This window comes from Canis lupus, chromosome 37 (assembly GCF_003254725.2).
Source record: "Canis lupus dingo isolate Sandy chromosome 37, ASM325472v2, whole genome shotgun sequence".
In the NCBI taxonomy this organism is placed as follows: domain Eukaryota; kingdom Metazoa; phylum Chordata; class Mammalia; order Carnivora; family Canidae; genus Canis; species Canis lupus.
The window spans coordinates 6,393,537-6,417,764 of record NC_064279.1 but is presented as its reverse complement, the minus strand read 5'-3'; the positions used below and the strand labels follow the sequence as shown (position 1 = coordinate 6,417,764).

The window sequence follows — 24,228 nt, the reverse complement described above, 5'->3', positions numbered from 1 at the left end:
TGGCCTCCTCCGTTGACAGTGGACTAATGGTTTTTATTGTGACAGCAGAGGCTCATCGCGTGGTGGAGCGTTGGTGAGCGCTGGGGGGGCTTCACGGCTGGAAAGCTTGCACCCCGTTCCCCGCGCAGGGATGCTGATGCCTGGGCCCGTGTGTGTCTTGCAGCCTCGTGGGAAGCTAACCTCCAGGGGCAGCAGGGATGGCCAGCTCCGCCCGGGAGCACCTGCTGTTCGTGCGGCGCCGGAACCCCCAGATGCGGTACACGCTGAGCCCCGAGAACCTCCAGAGCCTCGCGGCCCAGAGCTCTATGCCGGAGAACATGACCCTCCCGAGGGCGAACAGTGACACGGACCTGGTGACCTCTGAGAGCCGCTCCAGCTTGACCGCCAGCATGTACGAGTACACGCTGGGGCAAGCCCAGAACCTCATTATCTTCTGGGACATTAAAGAGGAGGTGGACCCCAGTGATTGGATTGGGCTGTACCACATAGGTGAGTGACGGGAAGTAGACTTGCACGTGCCTCAGAGCACAGTCAGTGTTACTCTGATGTTGTGCTATTTTGTATTTTTTTTTCCTGGGGGAAACACACGCACACACACACACACACACACACACACACACACACACAAATAAGTCCAGCAAGATTCTGGGGACGCCCTCCCCCCTCTTTATTTATTTTTTTATTTTTTTTCCTCCCCCCTCTTTAGAAGGGAGAGAATCAACACTAATAAATATCTTTGTGGTGATGAATTTTGTGGTTATATTTCTAGATTAAATGCCAAGACCCGCAGATTTTGTGATATTTTCTCTTTAAAGCTTCGCATCGCCCTTGATCAATAGTCCCGTTTCGGGAAGAGTTGGTTGTTAACTTTTACCTGTAGTTTTAAACTGATGAAAAAGATGTCTAGCTTTAGATAACCGATGTGAAGAAATGTCCCGTAGTTTCTAAAGATTGAATTTCTTTTTTTTTAGTTGATTTTTTATTGGTGTTCAATTTGCCAACATATAGAATAACACCCAGTGCTCATCGCATCAAGTGCCCCCCCCAGTGCCCGTCATCCGGTCACCCCCACCCCCCACCCACCTCCCTTTCTACCACCCCTTGTTTGTTTCCCAGAGTTAGGAGTCTCTCATGTTAAAGATTGAATTTCATGGAGAACAACTTGCAGTCTTTGCTATCTTTTTATTTCAGAATTCCTGATGTGTCCTTGATCAGTTAGGTGAAAAAAGTGTCATATTTTCCTAATAAGTGACTTAGGAATAGATTGCTATTTGTTTTAATAAAAATGTTCCAGCTGTGTTTAGCTAATTTGCACCTGTTCTTCATAGGTGAACAAATGATGAATGGCATATGCCAGAAAATAGAAAATTTGCTCCATTGAAAGCAAAAATCCAAACCCTACCAACCAGGCTTTAAGAAAATCTAAATTAAACCTGACAGTAAAAATCTAACATTCCTCAAAGTTGGGGATGTTTTTCACTCAATGGGGGGAATTCCTTTCAAAAATTAACATCAAGTATTTTATTTTATTTATTTAAATTTTTCTTAAAGATTATTTATTTATTTATTTATTCATTCATTCATTCATTCATTCACTCATGAAAGACACAGAGAGAGAGAGGCAGAGACAAAGGCAGAGGGAGAAGCAGGCTCCATGCAGGGAGCCCGACATGGGACTCGATCCCAGGTCTCAGGGATCATGCCCTGAGCTGAAGGTGGTGCTAAACCGCTGAGCCACCCGGGCTGCCCAACATCAAGTTTTTTTTTTTTTTTTCCTCTTGTTTGTTTTTTGGAGTAAATTAGGGGCAAAAGACCTATTTGTGTTTGGCAGGTGGGACTTTACCTACCCTACGGGACATTTGGTAATGTCTGGAGACCTTTTTGGTTTGCAGAGTTGGGTAGGGAATGGGAAACCAGGGGTGCCACTAAATATCCTGCAATGCACAAGATCACCTCCCACGATAATCTGTTAATGCTACTATTGACAAACTTGATTTAAGGCAAAGCAATGTCCTTGCTGACAGTTTATCAAAATGTTAAACCTGCTAAAATGTATGTTTTTCAGCAACAAATAATTTTATGTTGACTAAAAATTGGTTTGTTTTTACTAATGTAATTCTTTATTAATCATTACTGGATAACAAATCTAAAATGGCAAAAAAAAATTTCAAGAATTTTTATTTTTCTGTTTCCTCTTATGACAACAAAAAAAAGGGGGGAAAACTCTTCATGGTTCAGCATTTTTACCCAGATGTGTTTAAATATATATACAAAATGGGGAAGGTAGGATTTAAAAATCGTATTTTTATCTCTGAAATCTATTATATTCACAGAAAATTCTTAAAGTTTTGTTGGGACTTTGGGAGTGATTCATTTGGTTTTGATGTAACTTTAATTTTTTAGATTTCACAAGACTATTTTCTTTTCATCTTGATATGAGTTTTTTTTTGTATTTTCCTATCAAGTTCACTAGTCATTTTTTTATTTTTTAAAATTTAAAAAATGTTTTATTTAAATTCAATTTGCCAACATATAGTATAACACCCAGTGCTCATCCCATCAAGTGCCCTCCTCAGTGCCCGTCACCCAGTCACCCCAACCCCTCGCCCACCTCCCCTTCCACAACCCCTTGTTTCTCAGAGTTAGGAGTCTCTCATGGTTTGTCTCCCTCTCTAATTTTTCCCCACTCAGTTTCCCTCCTTTCCTTTATAATCCCTTTCACTATTTCTTATATTCCCCGTATGAGTGTAACCATATGATGATCATCCTTCTCCGATTGAATTATTTCACTCAACATAACCCCCTCCAGTTCCATCCACGTCGAAGCAAATGGTGGGTTTTCATCCTTTCTGATGGCTGAGGAATAGCCCACTGTATACCTAGACCACATCTTCTTTATCCATTCATCTGTCAAAGGACATCGTGACTCCTTCCACAGTTTGGCTCTTGTGGACATTGCTGCCTTGAACATTGGGGCTCAGGGATCGCGTCATTTCACTACATCAGTATCTTTGGGGTAAATCCCCAGCAGTGCAATTGCTGAGTTGTAGAGCAGCTCTATTTTTAACTTTTTGAGGAACTTCCACACAGTTTTCCAGAGTGGCTGTACCAGTTCACGTTCTCACCAACAGTCCAAGAGGGTTCCCTTTTCTCCACATCCTCTCCAGCATTTATTGTTTCCTGACTTATTAATTTTAGCCATTCTCACTGGTGTGAGGGGGATCTCACTAACTTGTTTTTTCATCTTCATTTTGTTGTCAGTCCCATCCAATGGATTTTAAAATTCCAGTTGTTTGACTTTACATTTGTAGAATTTGCATTTCTTTCCCTTTTTTGTAGATTTTATTTTTCACATAAAATTCCCTGTATGTTATTAACTCTTTCAAACCACATTTTCATTCAGTTTTTTAAAAATTCAATTCAATGTATCTCAATGTATCTGCTTTAAGTTCTCTGCTACATCCAATATACGGGCAGTTTTTATTGTCAGTTTTTCTCTTGACCATTGTTCCCATTTTCTTGCTTCTTTGCATATCTAGCAGTTATTGATTTTACACTGGCTATTGAGAATTTTAAGTTGTAGAAATCCTGAGTTGTGTAGAAAAAATTTTATTTTAATATTAATTTTTCTCCTAGTCTGAAGATTTATTTCTCTGAACATGCTAGATATAATTTTCTGCTTTGTGAGGATGGATCTGTGGAAGCCCAGTGTGGTTCCCCAGCAGTTCTAACTTGATGGGACCCAGCCTCTATTTATTGGTCTCCCCATGAATTTTATTAGAGGTTGGTTTAGGGCTAGCTCTATAGTAGGTCTTGTTGGTCTTTATATTTCTTTTTAAGTAGTAGCATTTCTGGTTTCTGAGCTGGATGCCTAGAATGTTGACCAGGTGTCTCTTCTCTGGCTGGGTCCTAACTCCAGTTTTCTCTAGCACTGCTGGATCTCGAGGAGCTTCAGTGCACTCTCAGCCCTGTAACAGCTACTCTCTGGAAGGCCTCGGTAGTGTTTCTCTGCACATGTGCAGCCCAGACATTAGCCTTCGTCTTGTGGGGCATCCCAATGTGCACTTTCAGCCTTCACACCTCCATAGCTCTTTCTTTCCCCATGCCCTGCCTGTTGATCCAAACTTAGATCTCCATGTTCTTAGCTTGTCAGAACTTCCATGGTCTCCAGTTCCCTGCACTCACTCAGGAAGTTGTCCCCTAGCTGAGGTCGGGGTGGTCAGAATCACCTCATAAGTCACTCTTCTTTCTAGGATTTTCATCTTAAGCCGCCTGTGTGTGCAATGTCTGAAAACCACTGCTTCCCAGTTTTACAGTTGTTTCCATCAGGAAGCCTAGTCTGGAACTAATTACTGTCTGAGGACCCGAAGAAGAAGTTTCTTCCATGCTTTTGATTTCCAGGAGGCAGCAAGAGGTTTCACTTAATTTTCCCATCTCACCATTTCAGAGAATCTGAATAAATAAGAAAAGGTAGTTTCAGTTCCATGTTTTTTTTTTTTTTTTTTCATTCTTCGTAGCGTATTTTCTAGCGGTTTTAGATCCCTGGCAGGGGAGAGAGGTGGAGAACTGCAGCTCTCCGACCTCTCGAGGGATGAGGAAGACCATGGAGACTGGCATCTGCAAGTAAAGACACCACGTGGGAAGAATGAAGAACATGGGGTTCTAGGCATGTCTTTGGTGCCAACAGGTCTTCGCGGCAAATGACTCTGAAAGGCACAGGTCCCGGCATCTACGACATTAAGTGTGGCTCATTTCTATAGTTGAAAGGCCACACTATGTTTAAAAGAAAGCCTGGCTTGTCTGGGACCTCAGGAAGAGGGAACAGAGACCTGGCTTTAGGCAGACAGCCATTTCTCCTGAGGCTAAGATTGGCTCTTCTGACCTCTGCAGTGGAGGCAGCCTCACTTCTGTGGGGACTTTGCCATCCCAGGGGGCGAGGGATAGGTGGCAGCTTTGTAGCTTTTAACTGACAGCTGTTTCCTGTTCCTTCTTCCTTCCAGGGTCAGGGCTCAGCCGCAGCCATTCATCTCAGGGCCGGTGGACCCTCCCCAGATTCAGGAAAGTTCTAAACTTGTATGGTAATCCCGCTGGTGGGTAGTCCAGGAGTGGGCTGTGGGCCAGCTCTGGCCAGCAAGGGAAAGAGCTGGGGGGAACTTCCTTTTCCAGGGAATAGCTAGAGCCCCTTGTAGAGTCCTTCGACCTCCCCTTCTCTCGTACCTGGGGCCTGGTGACGGGTGTGATGTCTTGAACTGTTGGCTCCTAAGACAACAGCAACCCTAAGACATCAGCTGAGATGAAGAGCTAAGAATGACAGAGCAGAAAGTTAGAAGGAGCGTGGACTGGCTCCCCGAAGGTCTTGCCATCTATGACAACATCTTCCCGTCTTTGCTAAAGTCGTCGCTGTGAAGCGGTCTTGTGTCCCCGCTTAGTCCGAACTGAGCTGCTGGTGGTTTAGAGACGCCGAAGCGGAAAGGGGGGGGCACGAGCTGCTTGGGCAGAAGGCAGGAGCAGGTGCTGCCTCAGGGTGTGCCCGGGGCTGCTTTCACGGAGTTGAAAACCACTAAACCCCCTCCCTTTTTTTGGGGGAATAAAACAATAAAAATCTGATGTAAACATTTTGACAGTAGTGACTCAAAGCCATGTGGAGATTTTCAAAAGTTTAATAGGACCAATCACATGATAGGAAGTCTCTGGAAGGAGTAAGTACCTCAGGTGCTTCCCAAGCAGTGTTCTGGGGTACTTTATGTGAAGGTGTGGAGGTGATACATTTGGGGGAACCTGAAAGGAAAGAGGAAATGCAAGGCCAGGCTGGGGAAAAGAGTTTTGGGGTACAAATTATGTCCCCAGTGTAAGGCTGTGTATGACTAAATAGAAATATGTGTGCTCTCTTTCTGTCTCTCTCAGGCTCTATGACACAGGTGCCCTGAGAATCCAGGTTTCCCAGCAGTAGCACGCATGCCAGGTGTAGCTTTAGAGTCGTGTACCTCCCACTAGGGAGCAGCACGCCCTTCAGTTGAGTCTTGAGAAGCCAGAGGGTCTCCTAGCAACGCCCAGTTTTATTTGTGGAACAGAGAGATGGTCTCTATAGAAATAAATCCCAAAGGGGCAGGGTTTGGGTGGAACGTCTGGCCAGCGAGGTGTGGCTTATTGGCACACTCTGCACTTCGATTGTGTTTCTCTTGGCTTACGTTTTCTTACTCTCTTGAAGTGTGAGTTTTGCTTGTGTTTGGCCAGTTGTTGACAAGGGTTTGCATTGTACAGCTCAGTCCAGAAGACTTTTATATAATCTGAAGAGGAAATATGTATTCCTGGTTCAGAAAAATAAATTGGTCTTCAGGCATTTTGAGCAGTATATAGGTCCTATTGGGAATACAAAGAAAAAAAAAGTCGAAAATATCAAAGTGCCGTTTGGAGTAACTTTGTGTGTGAACAGAGTTCTTAAAACAGGTGCTAATTATATTTTCTCTGTCCAGAAGGTCTCATATACACCCTGAGATTTCCAGAGGTGGTTACAAGGTACCTCCAGGCCTGAATCTCCAAATTACAACAATTAATGCCTTTTGAGAAATCACTAGATTTATAATTTATTGTTGGTCTCCATAATTAGAAGTGACCCCTGACAAGAGTAACACAGATGGCTACTCATTGCTTCCTTCTAAGCTGTCTAAATAAAAAGAGCCAAATACTTTGATATGCAAAAAACCCTTAGGGTACCCAACGGAAATAGCTTTCCATGAAAATTCAAATGATCACTGTTTAAAGAGCTGTGTGAAGGCAGAGCTTATTCCCCTTGTTTTAGGCCCACTATGGAATTCCCCTGAGCCTTTGGTCTTGTGCTTTGCTCTCTGGATATTCAAAAGAAAAAGACCTCGAAAGATTTACTTTGCCATTTCTCATTGGAAATAAGAGAGCTAGGAAGATGCACAGAGCTAGGAAAATGCACATTATGAAAATTAGAAGTATATACTGTTCTGTACACCAGTGCCACTCAGAGTGCTGGTCCACGGTGGATCCATGACTAGATAAGAAGCTTCCTGTAGAATGTAAATCAATGTCCTGCATCCTTCACTGAGAAAATCTTGTTGTCAAAAAAAATGAAAGAATGGGGTTACTGTTGTAGCTATTTCATATTCTGGCTCAAGCTTATCGTGCCATAGACCAGTAACAAATAGTTTGCCAGCATCTCTGGACCACCCTTTGAGTATCCCTTTCAGTGTCTACAAGTTGATTATATCTTCAAAGAGGAATGTCAGAGCAACTGTATTTGACTCAATCTTAAAATATATAATGGCTCATGTACTAGGATTTTTTCATATTTCTTTGCCTTTGAATGGTAAAATAAAAGTAGGATCACAATAGTTAACCAATACATTGGTATTACGTATTTCAGAGGTTTAAAATCCAAAGTTTAAATAGATGTTTTATAGATAAAAAACTAAGGTTCAGGGTGGTGATGCCATACAGCTAGTTGGAGGCAGCCAAGGCTGGACCTTAAGTGTCTTGTGTCTCAGTCATCATTTCTCCTGCTTGGGTTGAAAAATGTAGTCCAGTGTTTTCCAGGCTTTAATTATTGACTCAGTACCTTCTTGATTTTTCCAGTATGGGATTATTACCTATACTATTAAAATTTTCTTTAAACCATCTGGTAGAAAGAAAGAAAGAAAAGGAAAAAAAAAAGAAAAGAAAGGAAAAGAAAAGAAAAAAGAAAGGAAATCAAGTTATCTACCCAGACTTTAAGCAGTAAAGTTTGGGAAGGTGTCAGTTGTATTTCTTTCTAATATATATTAACTGTGAAAAAAAAAACAACTTTCGACTGTTCACCATCAAGATCATCACCCACAGCACACTTTGAGAAATTCTGGGGTTATCAGCGGTTAAGAACACCGGTTCTGCAATGAGACAGACTGGTGAATTCAAATACATTTAGTAGCTTGAGTGAATTATGTAATCTTTTTGGTATCGATCCCATATGAAGAGCAGCAGAGCTGCCCTATGTGTGCCACTCATGACAGAAACCTTTTTTGAATTTTGTAATCTTTTTAAACCACAATTTCCTCATCTTTCAAAAAACGAAAAACAAAGACGAAAAAAGTACCAGTGTCATGAGAAATAAGATAATGTGTATCAAGCTCTCTCGGCAAGGTGCCTAGGCTTATTGCAAGATCCTGCTGATTGCAAACTGTCCTATTTTGGCTACTGTTAATAATAATCATTTTCCTGGTAGTCTGGAGCTATAGCACTTATCTATTGGATGAATCCACAAGGAGGGATGTCCAGATTAAAGTGACACACCAGGCCACTTCTGCTTTTAAAAACCAAAATCCAATCCTTTGAATCAGGGTTCTAGAAATTATATAAAGCACTTCAAATTTCAGGCTAAATAATACAGCATTTGAATATTATGTAGGTTCTGAACCAACATGCTTTTCAAGGTGATGGGAAAGCTGCAGTTTAATCCAAAATTCAATCAAATGGAACAAAGAATTATGTATTTAGTTTCCAGAATAGCTATCAAATATAGTGAAGAGTGACTATTCTTAAGCTCTTTTGGTATTTTTACATGATTACTGCCAAAGAAAAGTTGTTTCAGGTCATGTCTTTAAATTTTAGAAAATGCTTTTAGAAAATAAGAGCTTTGAACATGAAATGGTTTTTGGAACAACTTAACTCCAAATTACTTTGTGTTAGCTGGTTGTATGAGTCAGTGTCAGTCAGATTATGCTGTACAAATGAGCTAACCCTGAATCCTCAGTGACTTAACAAAAGATGATTTCTTTCTAATGCTATGTGTCCAACATGGATTGACAGGGGCCTTGCTTTGTACTGCTGTTTAGAGGTGCAGGCTCACCATTGTCCTGATTTTTGCCATCTTGGATTATTAAAGGCTCCACCATCGTGGCATTGCAGCATCTGTAACAGAAGGCCTTTCTGGGCAAGTGTCAAAGGAAGAGAGCCCTGGAGACTCCTATACCACCTCTTAAATGCTTCGGCCCCAAGGTGACACCTTTCACCTCAGCCCAGAGTCCATGTCCAGCATTAGTCCCGTGGTCTGTCTAACTGCAGGAGGACTGGGAAATGGGGAGATGCCCTTGGTTCTTTAGGGAGCAGTCAATATCTCTACCATAGTAGATGTGTCTTGCTGACAATGTGTGTAGATGTGTCTTGCTGACAATGTGTGTGGTCCTCTGGACTGTTTCAAAGCCTGTGACATCCTTGCACAGTCCCTGCAAGAATAGATGCCGGGTATTAAAAAGTGTCATACTTTCATCTACACTTTACAGGGTATTGAGAAGACACACCCAGAGCAGGACCAAGGACAGTACCTGACGTTGGACCACTGGTAGCAGTTAGTAGACTGTGAATTCACAGCATTGCTCTGGCATCACAGAACATCGTGGATCTTTCTTAGAATACGCGTGTTAAAGATTTGGTTCTCGGAGAAGTCCATGTAGTTAAACTGGTTATGGAAGATGTCCCTGGATATTAGGTAGGCTTTAAAATGATGGATAGCTCAGTGTATCCAAGGAAGCTTTAGGATATTTGATGCCCTAACATTCTGTGGAAAGCCATACTTGAAATAGGCATTCTTCTGTCTATATGAATGTTCAGTGGAAGGTTCCATATCCTATTTTGTTTTCTCTATTTTATAGCCTTTTTTCATAGTTTTTTTTTTTAACCTGCTTTTGTGCCTTCCATTGAAATGATGAATTTGCTTTACTCCACATTCTTCTCAGTCTATTTATTTGAAAGTTAAACATTCTTCTGTGATGGTTTTTATTTTTTATCTGGTGATTCTATGAATGCTATCTGAGTGTTTTTTTTTTCCACCTTGTGTAATTTGTGTCACTTTTCCCTAAAGGGTGCTTATATAGGTGCTGTAATTAGTAAATGCGAAACGATTGTAAATGTTTTTTTTTTTATTTTTTTATTTATTTATGATAGTCACAGAGAGAGAGAGAGAGGGGAAGAAACACAGGCAGAGGGAGAAGCAGGCTCCATGCACCGGGAGCCCGACGTGGGATTCAGTCCCGGGTCTCCAGGATCGCGCCCTGGGCCAAAGGCAGGCGCCAAACCGCTGCGCCACCCAGGGATCCCCGATTGTAAATGTTTTTTTTTTTTTTTTAAAGATTTTATTTATTTATTCATAGAGACACAGAGAGAGAGAGAGGCAGAGACAGGCAGAAGGAGAAGCAGGCTCCATGCAGGGAGCCCAACGTGGGACTCGATCCCGGGTCTCCAGGATCACGCCCTGGGCTGCAGGCGGCGCTAAACCTGCTGCGCCACTGGGGCTGCCCTGTAAATGTTTTTGATGGAGTTAAGATCATGTTGGCTTGAGGTTTAGAACTTCTTCATTCTAGGGGTGCCTGGGTGGTTCAGATGGTTAAGCATCTGACTCTTGATTTTGGCTCAGGTCATGATCTCAGGGTTGTGAGATCAAGCCCTATGTTGGGCTCTGCACTAAGCACGACACCTGCTTGAGATTCTCTCTCCCTCTCTCCTCCACCCCAACCTACTCTCTCTCTATAAAAAAAAAAAAAAAGAAAAAAAAAAGAAAGAAAAAGAAAAAAGAAATTCATTCTGATAAAACCCATTGCTAATTCACAAAATAATTGCTTACCACATATACTGTTTTTGTTTGTTAAAATTGGCTTTTCATGCTTTTTTAAGGACTAATGGACACATCAATAAAGAAAACGCATTTATAATATCATCCTTTTATCCTGATCTCTCTTAAAGTCTGTTTTTCTGTTATCAGTTGATATATTGGCTTCCTTTTAGTTAGGTTTTGCTTGATGTATGTTTTCCTACTGATTTCCTTTCATCCGTTCTTTGGCATGCTTCAGATAATCTGCTATAAACCACCTATGGATTTATGATTTTTAATCCAATATGAGGAACTATCTTTTACAACTGGTGCACTTGGTGTTTCAACATTTGCTGTTATTTTTTGGTATATTTGAACTTATTTCCATATCCTGTTTTGTTTTCTCTATTTTATAGCTTTTTTTCATAGTTTTTTTTTTTTAACCTGCTTTTGTGCCTTCTATTGAAATGATGAATTTGCTTTACTCCACATTCTTCTCAGTCTATTTATTTGAAAGTTAAACATTCTAGTTCGGATCTGTTAGCAGTTCTTAAAATTTTTGTTACGTATAATAGAATTAAAGGTTAAAATGAATCAGTATCTTTAAATACCTCTCAAACTGTACAAGGATCTTAGAACATATTCATTACAGTCACCTCCTTCACCATCTTCTCTTTTACTATTGACAACATTTAGGTCCATCCTGTTTTAAACCCCTTTTCCTATGTTAGTCACTATTGTCATTGTTGTGGGTTTTTTATAGACAGGAATTATTCCAGTTTTATATTCTGCATCAAAAGCCATGAATAAACTTAGTGGCTTAAACAACGATTTATTAAATAAGTAAATAATGAGGATAAAAAAAAAAGAGACTTATCTGAATCAGCAGCACTAGAGTACATGAGGTTTGATTTTCTTAAAAAATGCACCTGTGTACACAACAAAAGTTGCATTCTAAAATAAATAGAATTAAGCAGGAGAAGTTTAAAATTCAACTTCAAATTCTTGTTGAGGTACCAACCCAAAGAATACTCGTTTTTTTCCCCCATTGTTAATGTAGATAATGATGAAAGGTATCAAGTATACCCGAAGTCTTTTTGTTTTTTCCCAGTGGGTTTTGCCTGTTGTAGGCTCTTATGTGTTCTCTCTCTCATTTTACACCATTTATTTTTATCTTTATTTTAAAATGAGTCTTATGCTGCAGTCTTCGAGTTACAGTAGAGCTGTGGTAATTATCAAAGTCATTATATTCATTCCTGATGGTTGTTTCCCCACAGTCAGGCTGACATTATTGTTGAATTTTTGAGTAAATAACTTTATAATTACGTATACTTCCTATGGACATCAGAGGAACTATAGAGAGCATCTCAGATTTTCAGTCTGATTGAAGTGGTACAGCTCAGAAGTCATAATTTGGATTCATTGGTAACATTAAGAAATTCTTCCTCTATGTCCTATTTTGTGTTTTCTGTTAAATTTAAATTATGAATTGCAAAAATCCCAGTGTATGCATGCTCATTGAGGAAGCTTGATTTTTCTTTTCCCTCATAAAAATTTACGACGCAACAAAAAATAACGTTTCCTCAATTCACTGCAGTTGAGAAAATCGTTAGGAGACCCACACTAATGCTTTAATTATATACAGAGCTTGAGCTGGTTAGCACCCAGTGGATCCATTAACCTAGCGTTGCGTAGCAGAGTGGCAAAAGGATGGCTTTGGAGTGGGGGTTTGGGATGGATCTGGATTCAGGTTCTGGCTCAGCCTCAGTTTTTTGAGTCAAAATGGGAAGAGTATCAACCTCATAAATTTGCAGGGAAGATGAAACAAGATGACATTTGCGGAGTCTGTGTAGGGTGGTTGTTCCATAGGTGATAACCACCGCACCACCACAGACATTTGTTGAGAGCCTTCTGTTTGTCTGCCACTAGGCAAGGGGATACAAACATGAATCAGCTCACATTTCGGTGGGGTGTGAGATAGGTAGGAATGATGCAGTGTGCTCTGAACAATATTACAGAGGCCATGAGAATATGCAGAAAGAATGATTTAATGCCTGAGATGGATTCAGGGACAGAAAAGTATAGAAGGGGACTTTGCTAAAGAGATGATATTTAGACTTCATCATCAAATAGGACTTTTTTTTTTTTTTTTGGTATTCACACGAGAGAAAATCATTCTAGGAGGTGAATATTTCATATGCATGTCACATCTTTCTCTTTAAGGGGTTACATCTGCTTTACTTGAAGATTGCACCACCTGTTCCATCCCTTTTGGTGCCTGGCTGATCTCTGTGTATCCTTTTAGATAGGATTAATAAGTCACCTACCCCATGATGTACCCCCTAACTTCCAGACAATCAGTCTGATTTCCTACTTCCATAGGAACTTTTTCATATCACGCTAATCAGTGCCGATTACACTGTGCTGTAATTTGTCTTTATCCATGTTTGTCCCTTCAGGTGTGCTTTTAACTCCGTGACTATGTCCTGTTCCGGTTGTATCCTGAGTACCTCACCCAGCTCTCTGTGCTGCATTATTCATGCAGATTAATTAATTTCTTTAAAGAGTAGGTTTTAGATTAGGTCAATTATGACAGGAAAGTGAATACTTTTTATTTTTTTATTTTTATTTTTGAAAGTGAATACTTTTTAATTGGAGATTTATTCTATATTATATAGTTTTCTCCTAATCATTTTATTCAACAGATTAGTTCTAGTTTTCATTCACTCATTTATTACTTCAACAATATTAGGAATTGGGTATATACCAGGCATCTGAAAGAATTTTTAAAATATCTGTGTTTAAGATCATAGTTAAAGAACTGTCATTCCAGTTTTTTTTTCAGTTATTATACAATATTTTGGCCTTTTGCTCCCTTTTTCTTTATCCACGGATTCTGTCTTCAACATGGAAAGCACTATGTGTTTAAATAGAAATGAATTTATTCCCTGAATTCAATGTGGTTACTGCTTTATACTCTCATTCTTTTTTGTCCTTATTCCTTTGTTTGCAAAAATACACATCTGCTCTCTAGCAGTCATGGGTGTTTTTCTGAAAGTTGTGTGTCATGTGGCATGAAGAATATCCATAGGGTTTTTGACATTTTAAAATATATCACTTTTATATTCACAACCTAACTATTATACATCTATGAGCAAGGGCGGTTACAAAATTGTTGATGGATCAAAGAATGCTTGATCATATTTTTACTCTACAAAAATAAGTACGACTATTTTGGAGACTATAATTATAGCATTAAACTATAATATTAGAGACAAATATGTTACTCTAAGACTAATCTACAAAAAAAAAAACAACTGAGAATTTGGAAATTTACATTAAGTCAATAATAGGATTTTAAGTATTTATATGCCTTTTTAAAGCATCCCAATATTTTTTAAGTGTAAGTCTGTTGTGACATATTTTTTTTTTATTTTTTTTATTTTTTATTTTTTTTTTATTGGTGTTCAATTTACTAACATACAGAATAACACCCAGTGCCCGTCACCCATTCACTCCCACCCCCCGCCCTCCTCCCCTTCTACCACCCCTAGTTCGTTTCCCAGAGTTAGCAGTCTTTACGTTCTGTCTCCCTTTCTGATATTTCCCACACATTTCTTCTCCCTTCCCTTATTTTCCCTTTCACTATTATTTATATTCCCCAAATGAATGAGAACATATAATGTTTGTGTGACATATTTTTGATAGGATAAAATATTCCATTCAAAAGGGAAAGCCTTAAGAATTCAGTGAACATCTGGAGGAGGTTAAATTTTTAGTTTTGGGCTGTGTGACAGTCATTTTTCCTCTGTTCACTTAATTGCCAAACCCTGTCATTCCTGAGCCATTTCAAGGAGATAAAAAAGGTGAACTGGGTATGCACATGCCCAGCGTAACTGCTGATTTGAGCGAGGTTACAGGTCAGCCTCTATCTAGTAACTTAGACTTTTCCTGTTCATCACGGGATGCATGCCTGAATGGAGCACTATGAAACCAATAAGACTACTTTTTAAAAATTAATTATTATTAGTTGTAAAAGTCTAGCTAGAGCAGTACTGTTAAGATAAACAGCAACATTATCACCTTTGTGTTATATGATGCTATTGGTGGAACCTCCAGGATTCCTCATTTTACATAAATTTCCCTCAAATGTAAGGAAATGGTATTATTTATGGAAGGAAATTGAATGCTGGTAGTGCAGTACTATATTTTTCATCATCTGGAATCATTAAATACATGATCCATCTGTTGAAGTTTATTTTAAAACTCAGAGGCATGAGGGTTTTAGATTTAGAAAGGAAATTAATGATCATTTACTCCACTGGCCTCATTTTACAAATGAGAAACGGAGGGCCCGGATGGATTAAGTAATATTCCCTTGGTTGCTCAGTAAAATGGTTGGAAAAAAATACAGTGTTTAATAGGAATTTCCTCCACAGTGGGGTTGCTTTTTAAAGAGAGTTAGGTGCTAAAGTCAATTCCTGCAGGTGATTTTGAATATAGCTAAAATCTCCCTTGAAAAACCCCAGGAAGGCAATATGACTTAACAAGTTCAGCACACCCGGTTTTTCTTCCAATATTGGAATAGACTCCTGTCTTAGATTGAGTGCCAGAGAAGAAGTTGGCCTGTGTTTAGGAACTATTTTTATATCCCCCAAACCCTGTCATTTAAGCCTGAATTTCCACTCAGCCTGGTGGGATCCTTGAAAGAACTGCATATTTCAAGCTCCCTGTAGGGGGACACATTCAGGCTCTGGAAAGGCTCCTGTGCAATTTAGATCATTCTCTTTCTCAATCTCTTCTCTTGTACCAACTGAACGTGTGTGCTTACATCAGAATATGTTAAATGAGCATTTACTGTGCCTCCCCTGAACATCATTTCTTCTTTGAAGATTCAGTAGGGTATGAGTCACTTCTGTTGCTGCATGCTTGTAGAGAATTATTTTATAAGTTGTTTTTTTAGTTTTTATAGCACTGTCTAAAATATTCCCCCAATACTTATTGTCCCTTTGTCTGAGGAAAAATTCAGTGAAAGAATTTTACTTTTTTTAGAGCCATCGCAGTTTTTTCACATACACATAAATACTTTCTGTTCTGTTACTTCTCTTTCTTTTTCTGGTGCAGCACGCATTCCTTGGGGATTGATTGATTTTTATTTTTTAAAGATTTTATTTATTTATTCATGGGAGACAGAGAGAGAGGCAGAGATACAGGCAGAGGGAGAAGCAGGCTCCATGCAGGGAGCCCGATGTGGGACTCGATCCCGGGTCTCCAGGATCATGCCCTAGGCCAAAGGCAGGTACCAAACTGCTGAGCCACCCGGGCTGCCCTCCTTGGGCTTTTAAATCCAAGGCCTGAGTGTGTACACAGACCCTGGGCAGAGGAAAGGGTGAGATGATCTAATATGATTGTTTTGGTATAAAAACTCTTTGCCATAAAATATTAAACCTACCTATCTTTCTTTAAACTGTTAACAGATGAATTAATTTTTTCCTAAAGGCGGATGTGATCAACACCTGTATGTGTCCATGAGCTGATATATTCAAATGTTTTCAGATATTCAAATATTTCAGAACTACTTCAATAACTCTTTTAAGAAAGGTATGAAGAATTAAATGATAAAAATGCAGAATTGTTATTTACAGGAAATGATAGGAGGAATGCTGTGGCCCTACTGTTTTCCAAAAGCATGCACTTGCAAGTTCTAGTAGCTGGAAAATCACACACCAGACCTTTTGTCAGTCTTCACTGCCCTGGCCTCAGAGGAGGCCTAACTGCTCCCTGTTTCTGGGGCTGTTTCTTCATTGTCTGTGACCTTGTCTCGTGGCTCCCCCAGTCTTCTGGCCATTCATTCTTTTCCTCTTTACTGGAACTCCTTTCTTTTCTTATCCTCATGTAAGTGAATTTTCTTCTGTTTAATGCCTCTTTCTTTGAACGATTTCATTCACTCCCAGTTTTTAGCCAGTCTAGGCAGAAAGCTTTCTTTCTAACCAAGGGTGGCTGTACCCATGCTGGCTCATGCGAGCCAGTTCTGCACATCTCCTTCTGCCTCTCTGTTCAGTGCCCTCACATTGGTGGCACAAAGTCAGCTGCGAAGAGAGCATGCACGCCACAGAAAGGGGCAAACACTGCAAATCAGGGCTGTACCTCACCCTAGCCAGACCAGAGCCAGTTTGCTGGCTACCTACTATTTAACTCCAACCTCAGTTGAAAGCTCCCGAGACCATTTTTCTCTGAATATCCTGCTCACTCTTCAAACTCAGCTTGTTCAAAACAAATTGATGTGTCATATCAGTTCTTTATTTCCTATTTTTGTTAGCGGAAATGATATATTTTTTTAAAATCTCTCAAGCTTGAAAATTGCTCGAGACTTTGACTCTTACCCACCCTCAGTGTAAGACTTAAGTTAGCAATGTTTCCTGGTATTGTCACCACTTTTGATTCTCATTTTGTATAGGTCTTTATTATCAGCTCTCTAACTCATGTCTAACATATTCTAGTCCAATCCATGTTTTACATTGCTGTCAAATATTTAATAAATAAAAATTTCTTTTTGCCGGGCATTAAGCTAAGTGCTTTCCATATCTTCTCTCATTTAATCCTTGAAACAACGTTAATGGAGTAGTGTATCTGTTAGGAGTTGTTGTGACTAAAAACACCCAAACCTAGTATTTTTATGGGCCAATAAGTGGCCAGGAAAATGGTATATGCAAATTATCCTCTAAATCAACCAGGGCCCACCTGCTGGTAGGGGTGGAGTTAGCCTTATGCGAGCCACAAGGCTGAGAATGGGAAGAGAGATGGAAGCTGGCTAATGCAACAAATGGCTAATTTAGGCCATTATTAGTATCCTCATTTTATAGAGAAGTAATAGACTAAAGTTAACTTTTCCAAGGTGTTTTCAATTAGGATAAGGAGTTGAAGTTTTCCTCACTTTGCAGCTTATGGCTTTCCATCATCCTTTGTCATAAACCTCCCCACTTATGCAGCAAAGGCTCATGCTCAGATGCTTTGGCTATGAAGTTGGATAGACCTAGGTTTAAATCTGCTTTGCCACTTGCTTCCTGTGTGCCACCGGGCAAGTTACTTACCCCCTCTGATAACAGTATCAATCTCCTAGGAAATAATAAAATCCTCAGTCAGATTTTTGTGCATACATATGGCGGAGGACTTGGTTTGGTAATAGTATAAGAAATGTCAGCCATTGTGATGGTGATGAAACTATTTCAGCCCGGCAACGAACATATTTTTCTATTTCTGCTTGCTCTACTGGTGAGTATTGGCCATTACTTTTGGATAAAGTCTTTGTCGAGTTAAAAAAAAAAGAACAACATTATATGTAGGAAAATGTGATGATGAAAATTGTACTCCAGTGACTAATAACATCATTAATATGAAAGAATGATTAAAGGGATCCCATCCTGCATCAGTGTCAGCTGAGGGCCCTGGGTGGAAGGTGACAACCACCTCCACATTCCAAAGTGAGGTGCTTGACCACCCAAACAGGTCACACGAAGACGGTGTCCAGAATCATCCTCATGACCCTTACCTGGCCACCCTGGTGAGAGAGGAGTTGTTGATTTGATGGAGGATTTCCTTGAGAGCATTGTCAGTATGCTGGGGAGCTATTCTTTCTGTCAAACATATACATGCTGGAGGGAAGTGGGATGCTTCCTTCCACCTCAAATCAAGTGAGAAGAGCATCAGGGAAACTGCCCCGACGGCTTCATAGGTGTCCTCTGCTGCATAAGGGACAATCTAGGGACAGACTGGGGTCTGATCCATGCTCTAGGACTCTAAAGGCAAGGAGCTGTGGTGGCACAAAGAGTGGGGATGACTCCCTGGCAGTGGGCCATACTGCTTGAGTTTCTGGGACAAGGATGCGTGTTTCTTGTGGCTAAGGGTTGGGGTCTGCCCACAACAGACTTGGTGTGGGGTCATTGTTGTCATGCCTGCTTCAGAACACTATGTGGAAGAGCTGATGTTCCCCAGGGGCCGTTCAGAAGCACAGGGCAGAGGATCTTGGCAGAAAGAGGCCACGTGTGCTCCGGCAGTGCCATCATCTGAGGGAAAGAGGGTTATAGGTGACTGCAGCAAGGAAACTGCAGGTGAGAATCCCCAGAAATGAGATGTCTTTCCAGGATCCAGGAAATATTCGAGAGAGAGAGAGAGAGAAACTCCAAGCTCACAGAATGCTGGACCAGATTGTGGTAGTGCCACCACAGTCATACCTTCTCTGCCTCCTAACCTTTCCTTGTTCCACCCCACTGGTACCCTGAGAGAGTCAGAAACCGGTGGGAAGTTCGAATCCAGCCACATCTCCCTTTCTTTCTGAACTCTTTCTGCCTGAAGCAGGCCTTAACTAAGAGGAGAAGATTTTATTTTAACCGAAGTCTGGAGATTTAACTGTGACACAGGACTGGCCATTTTCTTTGTAGAAGTGAACATTTTTGTGACTTGATGTGACCAGAGGACTTTTCCGGATCTCAGAATGACCAGAAGAGTCAAGGGGCCTGCTCTCATTTCATCCAGTGGTGAGCAGAGAGCTGGTCCCACAGAGCAGATCAGAACAGGCAGCAGGGTAAAAGGATGACAACTTCGGTCTCCTGAATCCTGCTGGCTGAATGTAATACCTAATTATAAAACTTATATTGGCAATGGGCTTAACCACTGTCTGGCTTTTGAAGTGGAGAAGACCCTGTTGGGATTTGTTTGGTTTGGTTGCAAACTGAGATGTTACAGGAATGGAGCCTGGGCACGGTTTCATTCTTAGATTCAGAGGAGCCGTTGAGCTGACCGCAACGGGCAAATTGGGGTAGAAAATGGGCCTGTTGGGTTTCTCTGGTCTCTTGTTTCTGAGTCCAAGTCTTTGATTCGCTTCTTCATAGTCCACGTTGAGTGACAGCTGCGCTCAGTCCCCTGGAGAGAACCACTTTTGAAGAAATACGCGTGTGGCATTAAGCTCTGAACTATTTATGGAAAAGCAAAGCATTTCACTCAAAAGCAGCACGGAAGAGAAGATCAGGGACCATGTTCTCAGTGCTTTTTGACGGCGTTGGTGGGATACAGCTGGGAGCAGAGGTGAAATGCAGAATGTGATCATCACGAGCAACAAACAAGAAACTGAGGCAGATCTGCCTCCATCCTTGATGCAGGAGGCCCAAGGGGATGGAAACGAGGCCACTTGTCCCTAGGATTGACTTTGGCCTTGCGACAGAGACCAGCATGGACTGACAGAGACTTGAGGGATGGTGTGGGCCTGCTGGGTAGCTGGCGCAGGACCCCGAGTAAAGGGAGAGCGCCAGCCTCGTGAAGAGGAAGGCCGAGTTAAGGTTTGAGGTTTCTGGGGGAGTCCTTACAGAGAGGTATCACATGGGAATGTGACATCTGTAGGATGGACCTTAATCTGCATGACTTGTCCTTATGGAAAAGGGGAAATCCAAATGAAGACATGCCAGGCAGGGAGAAGGCCATATGAACATGAAGATGGCCATGTGCGAGGCGAGCAGAGGGCCCGGGGCGGATCCCTCCCCCATAGTAACTCAGAAGGAAATAACTGTCGACACTTGATTTCAGGCTTCTCCCCTCCTGCATTGTGAGACAAGAAATTTCTGTTGTTTAAATTGCCTCGTTTATGGTACTTTGTCATGGCAGCCCCAGGAAATGAATCAATAGGTATTTGTTTAAATATTGAGAATGCCAACTAAATAAGAATTCTTAAGCTGCATAGCCCCATCTTGCATTTTAATTTGGATCAAACTCAAAGTAAATTGCAAATTCAATTGCCTCCTCAGGAGCTTGAAGGCCGTCCCAGGCTGCCCCTTTTCTCTCTTTATTTCAACACTGCGCTCGCCCCCACCTCACACCACCGTCTCCTGAGCTTGGATACCCTCTGGTGTGTCTCTTTTTATGCCCAGTGCCCTAAATGTCTGGACTTTGCCACATTGAGTCATGTCAAGGCTGTCCTCCTTTTCACAAAGCCTTTGTGTTGAACCTGGGTTGCTTTTTTAAACTTCCAGTACTTTGTATTCTTTTTTTTTTTTTTTTCATTTCTTAGGACCAGAAAAAAAAATGGTCACCTTTATAGATGGTGGCACCCACTAAAAAGAAAGCACTGTTTGAATTCACTACAGATCTTGACCCTTAATTAAAAGATGCTGTTGCCTCTAGCTGTGCTGCTGCCTGGCATATCATTTGGAGCTCAGAGTCTGTATTTACCTGGGTGGGTTGTTATCACAGCTCTTGGCACCTGTGTCTTTACCATTTGTGGGTATGTGCCTTCCACTCTATACTGTAAGCTTAGAGGCTGGCCGTGTCTTAATCACATCTGGATCCTCAGTGCTTAGTACCCAATTCAAATTCAGTACAAAGTTTTGAATCAATAAGCATTTTAAAAGGAAAACTGAGATTCAGTGTCTGATAGCTTGTCTTTCAATTTGACATGCAGCTGAATTTTGTGATGTGTTGTTGCATCTGAAATGTTCTTCTAGTCTTTAGATTCAGAATATCATTGGTTTAGAGAATGTTTCTGGCCTTAGACTGAATTCCCAAGATTTTGTGGATCCTGTATGCCTAGGGAGCTTTAGGAATTTTCCCCATGCTTTAGGTGTGTTGATCTGGTTAGACACAGCAGATGGACCTAAATAACCACCCCCTTTTCTGTCCTGTAATCTCTAAAAGATCTATTTCTATGAGTTAGATTGGATATAGATGATCATTTTCTAGAATTCATCCTATGCTTAAATCACTCATCTATTTTTAAGTTCTGCTCTCTAACTGAATTTTTCAAAATCTGTCAGCATACTGACAAATTGGTTCTCCTGGATGGTATATATTTCTTGTCACTTTTAGGATTATGTCCAAATGCACTTTTGCCATTTACCAATTAAATACTCCCCCCCGCCCCCCAGTGTGTTGTGTGGGGTTGCATTTTGCAGAGCAAGACAGTAGAATGATGATGATATTTAGAATCCTTGCATCCAGACAGGAGAATGCTTGGAAGAGCAACAAGAGCATTTCCATCTTTTCATGATCAAATGGTGCACAATGACACTGCCATCCTATATTGCAGGATAAATCTGTGCTGGCTTGTCAGGAGCAGTTATTCTTATGAGTCATTTACTCTTCTGGGAGAAACATTTATTTAAAAAAAATTTAAAAATATATATATTTTTAAAGATTTTATTTTTTCACTCATCAGAGACAAACAGAGAGAGGCAGAGAAAGAAGCAGTGGGAGAAGCAGGCGTCCTGTGGGGAGCCCCATGTGGGAATCAATCCCAGGACCCTGGGATCACACCCTGAGCTGAAGGCAGAAGCTCAACCGCTGAGCCACCGGGCAGGCGTCCCTGGGAGAAACATTGAACTGAATGTTATTTATTCCCCAAATAGCAACCTCAGATTCATGAACCCCAAGCTCTACCAAACCACAGAATTCACTTTAGCAAATCTTTCATGATTCCTATGCCAGGTTTTATGGGTAACACCCAGTCTCTACCTTTAATGGACTTAGTATATAAATACGTTCAGGGTGGTGGCTCTGATTTGAGGCTGGAACTCTGCTATTAGGGGATGTACCTCTTCTAAATCTTATTTTGGCAACATGGCACTTTTTCTTCCTGCCCTCATGCCCAGTGGGCTCCTTATCGAACCTCACCACTGCAACAGGAGATAGAAAGGAGCACTTGCTTGACAAATATGGCCAGGAATGCTCTGTGAGCCTTTAGCCTAACTCTAAAGAAAACCTTTGGACCAGCTGGAGGCTTTCTGAAACTTTCTTTGATGCAACTCAGTAATACAAAGATCCTGGGAACTTTAGAACTGTGATCAGGTTTGCCAGTGGCCGGCTGAGTACATCACACTGGTAGTACCAAACCTTTCTCTCACAAGTGGAGGAAGGATTGTTCAGTCTCTTGTTTCTGCCCAGTTTTTGGTTTATGGAGCATTTACTGTTAGGAGACCTCAGGAGTCAGCATGGGTAGACCCAAACAGAACCATAAAATCCTAACTTTTAGACCCCAGAAGGATCTTGAGCTTAGTTGTTTAGTTTCTCTTACATTTTAGTCAACAAAACAGAGGTTCAAAAACTTGTTCCAGTTTTCACTGCCACTTAATGGGAATATCAGGGCTAGAATTCAGATCTTTTTGTTCTCTGTTGGTCTTGCATTGTCTGTTTTGCCCGTAATCTTTCTAGCCAAGCACTGCATTCAGTGGTGTGTTGACAAGGTGGCTATCTTTAAAAAATACTCTCTGATTTGTAGTGTTTATAGCTTTCCGCGGTATTTATACTTCCACCATGGCCAATTTCAGACTACCATCGATCTAACAGCCAGCTCTCAAAATTCCAGACACTGTTAATAATTGGTTCCAGCACAGCACTGATTGTATTCTCCTGCCGGCTCTATGTGGTGGTGTTGGTGGCATATTAGGGACCAGTGTCTTGTGAGGTAGGCAGGCCTCTGTAGTGATGGGACATAAAATAGTGTGACAAAGAGAAGGGCCTCTTTCATTGATTAGCTCAGTTCAGATGAGCCTAGCATTCCCTGGATTCTAATCTCTTTCTAGGACTCTGTAGTCTTTAAGTTAGCATTTGGTAATAGACACTGGATGTCAGTGGGAGGATCTTTCTTTTGTTCTAAAGCATTTTGAAACAGTCATGTTTTGGGACTTGGAATTTGCTATTCCTAAAGATTCTGCATCTTGAGAGAATGTCCAGTGGTGCGGAAAATTTCCCATCCATCTAGTCATTCATTTTATTTATATTTGGCTGTTACACCACTGCACCTAAACCGAGTCAGGACACTCCTTCATCTAGCTATTTTGAGTTGAGAGACTGGACGGGATAGGACACAGGGGACAGTGTCTCATAATCAGGACTGCTAACGAAAAAAACAGATTCTAGAGCTGGAAGGGCCATAAAGATAATCGACCCTCATAAACTATAGATGGAAACCCAGAAACTGATCAAAATCCGCACAAACCCACACAGCTGTTGTGAGTCCTTTGGGATCCCAACCTCTGATTCTTGATACCCCCCTCAGTGTTGTTTCCATTACACCATTGTGACTATTTGATTGATGACCATTTGCTCATTTAGAACATGGAGTGTCATACTTCTGACTTCAGACCGAATACATCTTAGATTTTCCACGTGCCTTTTGTTCCTACTAAGAAATAGAAAATGAATTGGAGTACTGATTTGGAGGACTGCCCAGAAATTGTTTAACCTCTTGCAACTTCTTGTCCATAAGTTTTCTGCGAAAGGACTCAGAAAATGCTGGATGATGTGAAACTTGAGGCTTTTCAGAAAAAAAAGAATCATTAAAGGTTTTCTATATGTGCAGAGTGAAATCCTCGATATTGAGATAGAGAATAACCCACCTGTTTTGTAAGAGGAAGACTTGGCTCTGATATGAGTGTTGGTTAATTCCACAAGCATTTAAACACCTACAATGTGCCGGGCAGCGTGCTAGTCTGTGGGAATACATAGATGAATAAAACATCAGTTTGATTTTCTAGGAACATGTAGCCTGTGAGAGAAGAGACATGTGAACAGATAACTTCAACTTAGTCTTCTAGGGACAACACAGGATGGCAGAGGGGTTCAGTTTAATAAATGTTTTCATTTGTTAACTTGGACTTAGC

General features: G+C 40.9%; 1 protein-coding gene across 1 annotated transcript in view; it reads left to right on the top strand.

Moving 5' to 3' along the window:
• The window catches only part of HECW2 (HECT, C2 and WW domain containing E3 ubiquitin protein ligase 2), a 359,319-nt gene that overhangs the window by 136,048 nt on the left and 199,043 nt on the right, over positions 1 to 24,228 (top strand). Inside the window, exon 2 of the mRNA XM_049106445.1 lies at positions 164 to 489. Coding sequence (XP_048962402.1) covers positions 198 to 489 — 292 coding nt within the window. The 5' untranslated portion in view covers positions 164 to 197. The remainder of the gene's footprint in view (positions 1 to 163; positions 490 to 24,228) is intronic.